The sequence below is a fragment of the Octopus sinensis genome, linkage group LG7, assembly GCF_006345805.1.
Source record: "Octopus sinensis linkage group LG7, ASM634580v1, whole genome shotgun sequence".
Classification (NCBI taxonomy): Eukaryota; Metazoa; Mollusca; class Cephalopoda; order Octopoda; family Octopodidae; genus Octopus; species Octopus sinensis.
Window position 1 is genome coordinate 48,068,066 of NC_043003.1, and position 10,000 is coordinate 48,078,065.

The window sequence follows — 10,000 nt, forward strand, 5'->3', positions numbered from 1 at the left end:
TTTTGTTCAATATTCCACCAATTCTGCTAATCCACTTAACAACAACAACAGCAGCAGCAATGATAGTTACTTTTATAATTTAATAAAATCACTGATGAACGATTGGTAGTTTGGTAAAATTGGTAGAGCTTGAACAAAATGTCTTGTGGCATTTAGCTACAACTCTTTATATTCTGATTTCAAATCACATGAAGGTCAATTTTGCTTTTTATCTCCTCTGGTGTTGATGAAACAATGTCACTAATAATACTGATAATACTGACTATGTTCTTCACTGATAATACTGATAAGTCGCTGATAATAGTGACTAAGTTCCTCGCCCAAATTTTAGGCCCAGTAATTATGTTAGAAATCAATAACAATACTAATACGTTATATTTATTCATTCAATTAAAGATAAACTTAAGCTCTGCAGTGTTTGAACTCAGGATGTAGAAAGGGCCAGAGTAAATTCTGTATGTCATTTAACCCTTTCGTTACCAAACCGCCCAAAGCCGCCCGAACAAAATTTTGGTTTATGAAACCAAACCGCCCAAAGCCGCCCGAATTTACCTATTCATATTTAAATGAGAATATCAGAGCAAATCTCTTCAGTACATTCGTGAAAACAGTATTATACTTCGTAAACAGTTCAACTACAGTTTTGTACAATAATCGAAGTGTAATTTTAATTCCGTGAATTTTTGGAGATTTTTTTCCGAAATTTGTTCCTATTGTGTTTTCAAAATTTGTAATTCTGACAAAAAATGGATACGAATTTCATTATATCAAGCAGCGAGTCAGAATTCGAAGGATTTTCTACTGAAGACCTTCATAAATCTAACTCTATGACTGAAAAAAAAAGCATGTGGTATTTGATAATGAATCTGATGTTTCATTTTCCGAAAGTGAAAACAGTGAATCTGAGATCTCCGATAGCGATAAAGAAAACGAATTGGCACCTGAATGGAGTGAAAATTTAAAAACTGTTTCTTTCGGTGATTTTTCTGAAGAAACTGGACCAAGCCACAGACTTTCCAGGAGAGTAAAGCCTTAGACTATTTCTTTTTACTTTTTCGAATGAGCCTATTGAAATCATTACAGCGGAGACGAACCGTTACGCTAAACGTAAACAAAGCAAAAGAAACGATAGTTTGTGGTTTCCCTCAACCTTAAATGAAATTAAGGCCTATTTTGTCATAAATATTATTATGGGTATCAGAAAGTTACCCAGAATAACAAATTCTATCATAAAATTTTGTTATATACCCAATTGAATATTAGCTAATAACCCATTTTCTATAGCGATGTTTGAACAAAATTTTAATAATTTTATATTTTGTGGAATTTACCTGTATCTACCTGCAATTAGAGTCACTTCGTGACAAAAATTATAGTATAGAATTGGTTGAGAATATTTCATTAAATTATCTTCCAAAAATCAGATTGATATATCGATAAATAAAAAAGTTATAGTTGTTTAATGAAACCAGACTAAATTTATGATTACGTTACAAATTAATTGAAACACATAAGGGGTGTAATTTGGTCAGAAATATAGTAACGAAAGGGTTAATCCATCACGTACCCTTCCCATTCAATGATAATAATAATTCTTTCGAAATTTGGCACAAAACTAGCAATTTTAAGGGAAAGGGGAAAGCCAATTACATTGATCCCAGTACTTGATTAGTACTTAATTTTATTAAACCCCCAAAAGGATAAGAGGCAAAGTTGGCCTCAGAACCTAAAGGGCTAAGCATTTTTGGCTGGTGTGTTAACAATTCTGCCAGCTCACTGCCTTACCATTCAATAATACAAGGGGAAGTCAAAAGATATCTAAACTTTCACCAAAACTATTTTTAGGTTAGCTGCTTGCTTTCAGTGCTTGCATGCTGAAAGGTGGTCCTCTTGTGGTATGTAACAGAGGTTTGACCTTGATTGCTCCAGTTTTCTTTCTTGCATTAGAGAAGACTTGTCAAGCCAAGTGAAACAGAAGTCATGTCTGATGTTGGTTCGTCTAACTGGCACCTGAGCTGGTGGCATGTAAAGAGCACCTTTTGAGCATTGGGCTTGACAGAAGCAAAGTGGCTGAGTTCCTTTGAGCGTTGGGCTTCATGGAAGCAATGACCAAGACCTTTGGCATTGTGTTGTGCTTTAAAAGAAGACCCATCAAGCCGAACAAAATCGCAGTTGTGGCAGATACTGGTGTCACACAAATGGCACCTATGCCAGTGGCATGTAAAAGCACCCTTAAAATTTAAAAGCGGTTGGCGTTAAGAAGGGCATCCAGCTGTAGAAAATCATGCCAAACCAGACTGGAGTCCGATACAGCCTTCCAGCTTACCAGCCCTGGTCAAACCGTCCAACCCATGCCAGCATGGACAACAGATGTTAAATTATGGTGATGATGATGATGATGATGTTACACATTAATCATGGCCACTCCACTGGCAGTGTGCATCAAGGAAGAATGGATCAGTGATCTGATTTCTCTGGTCTAAAAGTGTGTCAGGAGCTGAAATTCATTGTGGGGTTCTAGTACAATATAAGGACAGTGCTCTACTGCATAGAATTGCATATGGGTAGATGAAGAAGTCAAAAATGGCTGGGCAAGCATAAAGCACAAAGAGGGAGCAGGATGCTCATCAACTTCTATCACAGACATGTAGATTCAACAAGCTCAAGAGATGGTTTAGGTGAGCCAACAAGTGACCATTGATGACGTGACATGTTCTCTGCATATTATTCACAGTTCTGTATACAAAATCATTCATGACAAGCATTGCTAGTGTAAAATCTGTGTGTGATGGGTACCAAGAAAGCTTACCAAAACATATAAGCACAATTGTGTGGAGATCTGTCAATGCTTACTCGACCACTACAATGATGAAGGCAAAGTTTTTTCAGAGAGAATAGTTGAAGTGGATGAAACTTGGGTTTATCATTTTGAACCAGAATCCAAAAGGCAGTGAATGGAGTGGAAACACCCAGAATCACCCGCAAAAAAAGGAATTCAAGACTCAACCTTCAACAGAAAAAGTGATGCTAACCAGTTTTGGGGATGCAGAAGGGCCTGTACAGGAACATTAGCTGGAAAAGGGATCTACAGTCACAAGTGTAAGTTACAGAGAAATGCTGACCAACAAAGTGAAACCAGCAATTTGCTTCAAACGCTGAAGTCTATTGTCAAAGTAAGTGTTATTGTTACACATAGTTACACAACAATGCACACCAACATGCAGTTACCTACACCATTAAAACCATTGAAAAATTGGGTTTCAAGTTGTTGGAACACACTTTATACCGTCCAGATCTTGCCCCTTCCAACTATCACCTCTTTGAACTGCTCAAACATCTTCTATATGGGCATTGATTTGCTACAGATGAAGAAATGCAGGAAACAGTGCATAAATAGCTGTGCAACCAGCTGAAAACCTTCTCTGATGGAATAAGTAAGCTTGTGGACTACTGGAAAAAGCACATGAGAAAGCAAGGTTTTCGGTTTAAGAAATTACAGAAACAAGGGTGCATACACTTTTTGACATACCCTTGTATTAATAATTCTTTCTAATTTTGGCACAAAACCAGCTATTTTGAGGAGAGGAAAAATCAATTACATCAACCCTAGGACTCAACAGGTGCTTATTTTATCGACCATAAAAGGATGAAAGGCAAACCTGACTTCAGCAGAATTTGAACTCAGGAAGTAAAAGCAGGAAGAAATGCAGCTAAACTTTTTGTCTATATAAATTTTGACTAAATAAAGTGTGTTCCAACAACTTGAAACCCAATTTTTCAATGGTTTTAATGGTGTAGGTAACTGTATGTTGGTGTGCATTGTTGTGTAACTATGTGTAACAATAACACTTACTTTGACAATAGACTTCAGAAGTCTAAATTCCGTTTTTGGATTTGGTTTGCAAGATTCTTTATATGAGTTTGTTTGTTGAAGCATATTCTGTTGTGTCTGGGGAGAGTCATTTTCTTTTTGTGCCTTATAATTTCCATTTATTTATTTTTATTTTCCTAAAATTTTCGTTGCATCTTACAACCACCTTAAGTCACAAAAAGAAAATGACTCTCCCCAGACACAACAGAAGTCTAAAGTTTTAAAGGAAAAAAAAAGACAAAAAAAACTCAATAATTAAATACATGTATATAAAAGTAATTATGTATCTTATGTGTTGCTTGTTGTCTTCGTTACCTGTTAATAAAGTTTAAGAAAATAGATAATGCAAATCAGTTGAACCATAAACCTACCTATACTCACTGTAATTTTAAACTAAAAACATGCAAAAGAAAAAATTAGGCAAAAAAAGAAGAGCAAAGAAAAAAGTGAAGAAAAGAAACAGCAAAAAAGCTACCTACTTGTGGAATTCACAAGCTGCTTTACTTTGTCAATAAATGGTGGGAAACCAATTTGGTCCATTGAAGCACCAACCTGATTTATGAACCTGAAAAAATAACAGCAGTGTTCTTTAATTAATATTGGTACAAATATATACACACACATACATACATCTCTCTCTCTCTCTCTCTCTCTCTCTCTCTCTCTCTATATATATATATATATAGAAAGCAGCAAAAGTATCACAGAAACTGTTACCCAGAGTTTCACGTTCCCATTTGCTGAACAGTTTTGTTTAGAATGGAACAAAAATAAGGTTATATGCAAAAATATACAATTAGTTTGATAGATACACATTTGAAAATGGTTTTGTTTCATTGGTCCTTTCAACTAACGGTCTTTTCAATAACCAGTTGCATGCAATAACAAATTCTGGTATAAAATCATATTATTATAAAAATCAAAGAAAACCTTAAATCAAAAATAGCTTATAAAGAAGAAAAAGGCCTGAATACCCAGGGTAAATAATTAGTTGTAAAATATTAATCAATTAATAAATTAAATTAATTAATAAATTAAAAGATATCTGTTTAAAAAAATTTTCACACTAGATTACATATGCATTTAGCAGTATATACATACACATACCAAACCATCTATAATATACATATATACACTAAACATACAGATGCAGGTATATGGCTACATACATATACAGACATAAATATACCGTAAATCCTCGTGTATAATCCGCATTTTTTCCCCAAAATTTAAAGGTTAAAATCCCTAGTGTGTACTATATACGAGGTTAAAAATGAAAATTATTTTCCAAGCAATGTCCGAGTCTCTATTTGCCGTCCGGCAATGTTTATTTAGACGCATTTTGTGACGTCGGACACAAAAATACCTTAAGCTAAGCCTGAAAGCAATAAAGTCATAACAGTTTAAGGGGCAGTAGATGGGGTCTGATTGGTGCCAAAATTTACACTGGGGGGTAAAATGGGGTGGGCAATGGTGTGAGGGGGATTGCAAGTCACTCGGGGCTACCGTTTGGTTGCTATCACCACCAAAATCCGAGCGAAGCACGTGTCAAAATAGCTAGTCTATATATATCTATATATATATATATATATATATTATATATGTCTATATATATATATATATATATATATATATATGTCTCTCTCTCTATATATATATATATGTCTCTCTCTCTCTCTCTATATATATATATATGTCTATATATATATATATATATATATAATATATATATATATATATATATATATATAATATATATATATATATATATATATATATGTCCTATATATATATATATATATATATATATATTTATTTATCTTTATATATATATATATATATAAATATAATATATAACTATATCTATATATATGTATGTACATTACACATACACACACACATACATACTTGTTTATTATTCTACACCAGCAAGCAATGTAGCTGTTATGTAAATTACTAACATGCTGGTAATTATAGCAAAACTTAATGTAAAAATAAAACACTGGTATGTGAATAATCTACATAACAAAACACCTGAAAATGTCTAATTTTCAAATCAGTCTATCTGGTTTATTTATATCCTTTTATAGTATAGAAACATAACAACAGTAGCTTTAAATAGAACTTCAGAGTAGCAGCATAATGTAGGGCATTTGACTGCTAATGAAGATTAATAAACTAAAAATGGCAATATCTGGTTAATCCTTCTTTTACAGAATGTAGTGAGGTTATATCATAAACATGCCCAAGAAGCTCCTGGAAGTAGTAGAAAGTTTCTGTTACCTAGGTCACCTAATTAGCAGTGGAGCAGGATGTTCTGAAAGTATAGTTGGCAGAATAAGAATAGGATGGAAAAAAGTTCTAGGAGTTATTACCACTGTTGGTATTAAAATGTCTCTTCTTCAGAATGTTAGATAGATTGTGTGATACTTGTGTATGAACAGTAATGTTACACGGGCCTTGAATGCTGAGGACGTGCAAATGCCGGAAAGAAATGTATGCTGCTAATGGGTGTGCAATATCAGCGCATGAACAACATAGTGCAAATCAGATGTAGTTTGCAAAAGAGAATGCTGCACTGTATGCTCATGTCATACATATGGATGGAAGGCGCATGGCTTAATGGTTGTTGCTTGTTGTCTTTGTTACCTGTTAATAAAGTTTAACAAAATAGATAATGCAAATCAGTTGAACCACAAACCTACCTATACTCACTGTAATTTTAAACTAAAAACATGCAAAAGAAAAAAATCAGGCACACAATCACAAGATCGTGATTTCAATTCCCAGCGACATGTTGTGTCCTTAGGCAAGACACTTTATTTCACATTGCTCCAGTACACTCACTCAGCTGGCAAAAATGAATAGAACTTGTATTTCAAAGGGCCAGCCTTGTCACACTCTGTGTCTTGTGGAATCTCTCTATGAACTATTTTAAGGGCACATGTGTCTGTGGAGTGCTCAGCCACTTGCATGTTAATTTCACGAGCAGGCTGTTCCATTGATTGGATCAACTGGAACCCTCATCATCATAATTGATGGAGTAGCAGCTACATATGGATGATAATAGCTGTATAAAGAAGTGTCAATCACTTCAAATGGCTAGAGCTTGTGGAAAAGGAAGAAGACTACAAAGGTGATAGGCATTTTGCTGGGCTTGACAGGCTTATCCAACATAGTAAAAGTGAAGTCCTAAAAATATTAGGTTGACTATTAGACAGTTCTTTGGGTGGTTTTCTGTGAATCACTCAATAATAGTTACACATTTGATTCCCAGCTTGAATAATTTTCCTGATATATTATGCCAAGTATTCCTTCATAAATTTATTGAGCACTCAGTGTTAGAATATATGGAGAAATCAGGTATTATGTTGACTTAACATAGCTATGTAAAAGTCTTAAATTTATAGCATATTTATCTATAATACATTAAAAGTCAGTTTCAGTCTTGCTTGCTTGCTTGTAATGTTACTCAGTGAAACTGGTGCATATTGGGAAAATATTGTGAATTAAGTTTACTCTGAAATGTTAATATGAATCGAATGAAACTAATTTTGCATAAATCGGCAAAGTAGTTTCCAAGATATTAGGGATTTTCAGGGTATAAATACCCAAAATGGTGCATAATGGGAAAATGTTCCAAAAATAATCTTCAACCTGAAAGGGAAGAAATTCTTATCCTTTTATTAGACAGTGAGTTGACAACAGAAAAAAAAAAAAAAAAAATTTTTTTGTTTTTACAATTTCTATTTTTGCTTTTCTTAAGCACCATATTTTAATCATTTACAAATATTTTTAAGTGAATGTGATTTCAAAAATGTAAGCTGTTTGTACAGTAAGTATGTATATTGTAGCTAAACAAACAATATTTTATTGTTTTCTAAAATTATTTTCAAGTGAATACCATTACAAAAATATTTTTTGGCATATCAAAAAATATTCTAAAGTCGAAATGAATTTTAAAATATGGTAGATATTTTTTGCCAAACTGCTAAATACCGTGGACGTAAACATACCAACATCAGTTGTCAAGTGAAGGTGGTGGTGGTGGTGGTGGGAACAAACACAAACACACACACACACACACGCAAACACACACACATCAGGCTTCTTTCAGTCTCTGTTCACCAAATCCATTCACAAGGCTTTGGTTAGCCTGAGGCTATAGTAGAAGACTCTTGCCCAAGGTGCCATGCAGTGGTACTGAACCTGGAACCATGTTGTTGGTAAGCAAGCTACTAACCACACAGCTATTCCTGCACCTATATGTTATCATATAACTTATTAGTTGTTCAGCATTACTTTTCCACCGATATATATGCGCGCGTGTGTGTGTGTGTGTGTACATTTTAGTGTTAATAACTTATATAAACACAATTACAGAAGTAAGGAGATGGGAAGATATACTTTTTCATTCCTGTTCATCATATGAACTATGATAATATGAATAGTGCCGATCTCAGCAAAGGAATAAACCATAAGAAATACATAACAGATTCTATGTTATAGTCCTATGTATTGCAAGTCTTCTGCAACAGTCATTTATTTTATAACATTGTGTGCAACAATCAGGTACTTTAGTTTAAAGAAATTGAGACAAGTTTATATTTGGTACAACCAGCATAAGAAAATTAAAACCACTTTCTTATTCAGCATTCTATTTCATTAACAACACACAACAAATGTGAAAGGATATTGGAATCAACACAATTTGGCTGATGTTGGATTAAAATTATGATTTTAGAGAAATGTTTATACTGATTTGTCAGAAGAAAGTACCATCATGTAGGGTACAATATAGAGAAAAGAAAAGAGGAAATTCTAACTACCTCATAGTGTTAAAAAGCACTATCCTGCAATGAATTGAAATGAGTTTTCTGTAGTTGAGGCATAAAACAAAATATCTCTAAAACCACATTTTGATTTTTAAAAAAATATTAAAATTAGAATTTTGAAGAACGTTTTAGACAGTGTAGACTTTAATAACTGCTTTCTTTTTGTAAAAGTTACATACTCATAACCAATTAAGAAGCAGCTTTCTTTGTTATAGTATTAATCACTAGCCTGCACCTAATCTGTTCCCATCGAGCTTTTCCCACCTCTCATCGTCCTAACACCCATCTCTTAGAACTTTACTAATGTAGACTGTAAAAGTGCATCTGATGTAAGGTCAACATTAGGAAAATTACATAATCTAGAAAATCGCTTTCATTCTAAGAATATTAGTGTAATTAAATACATTTTTTACTCAATTTCACTATTTGTCTTGTAAAGTCATACAGTTGTGTTATCACTGTATTAATTTTCTTTTTCAGAGACAGTTTTCAGGTTTGTGTTTTGAACATCAGATATTTAGGACTTGTTACATTATATTTCTAATATAAAACTAAATTTTTTTCTGAAAATAACAAACGAAAAACATGAATCAAAATATTAATTCAAATGTATTATTTTAGATTTTCAAAGTGATAAAAGTGATAAAAACATTTTAACCAGAGCAAATCAAGTTACTTGCTGAAAAGGAGCTTCATGACAATACGTGATTCAGAAGAGAGGTAGGTGGGTGGTGAAAGGAGTTAGAAATTGGTGATGGTTTCAGAGTGGATCTTCAAGGTACAAGGTGAGTAGGAATGAGTAGAGTAAGGGTGCCAGAAGTAAGCGGGAGCAATTGTGGTTGCTTGATTGGGTGGTGAGAGGCTTACTTCCCAACCACATGGTTCCAGGTTCAGTGTCATTGCATGGCACCTTTGGTAAGTGTCTTCTACTATAGCCCCAGGCTGACCAAAGCCTTGTGAGTGGGTTTGGTAGACGGAAGCAACAAGAAGTCTATCGTATATAAATATATATACACACACACACACACACCAACAGGTGTTGGTGCATTTGTATCCCTGTAACTTAACAGTTCGGCAAAAGAGACCAATAGAATAAGTACTAGGCTTGAAAAATAAGTCCTGGGGTTGATTTGTTCAACCAAATCCCTTCCAGGCAGTACTCCAGCATGGCTGCAGTCCAATGACTGAAACAAGTAAAGGAATAAAACAATGCACAGCAACGAATGTATTAGAAAACTGAAACTTAACCTTCAGTACACTGCATTTGCTCTAGAATTGTTTCCCATACGACTGC

General features: G+C 33.9%; 1 protein-coding gene across 3 annotated transcripts in view; it reads right to left on the minus strand.

Moving 5' to 3' along the window:
* The window catches only part of LOC115214090 (S1 RNA-binding domain-containing protein 1-like), a 257,151-nt gene that overhangs the window by 162,381 nt on the left and 84,770 nt on the right, over positions 1-10,000 (minus strand). For all 3 annotated transcript variants that reach the window (XR_005000026.1, XM_036504745.1, XM_029783142.2), the window contains exon 16: positions 4,351-4,436. Coding sequence is in view for 2 of the 3 variants with exons in the window: in XM_036504745.1 (XP_036360638.1) it covers positions 4,351-4,436 (86 nt within the window). In the remaining variant the exon portion in view is untranslated. The remainder of the gene's footprint in view (positions 1-4,350; positions 4,437-10,000) is intronic.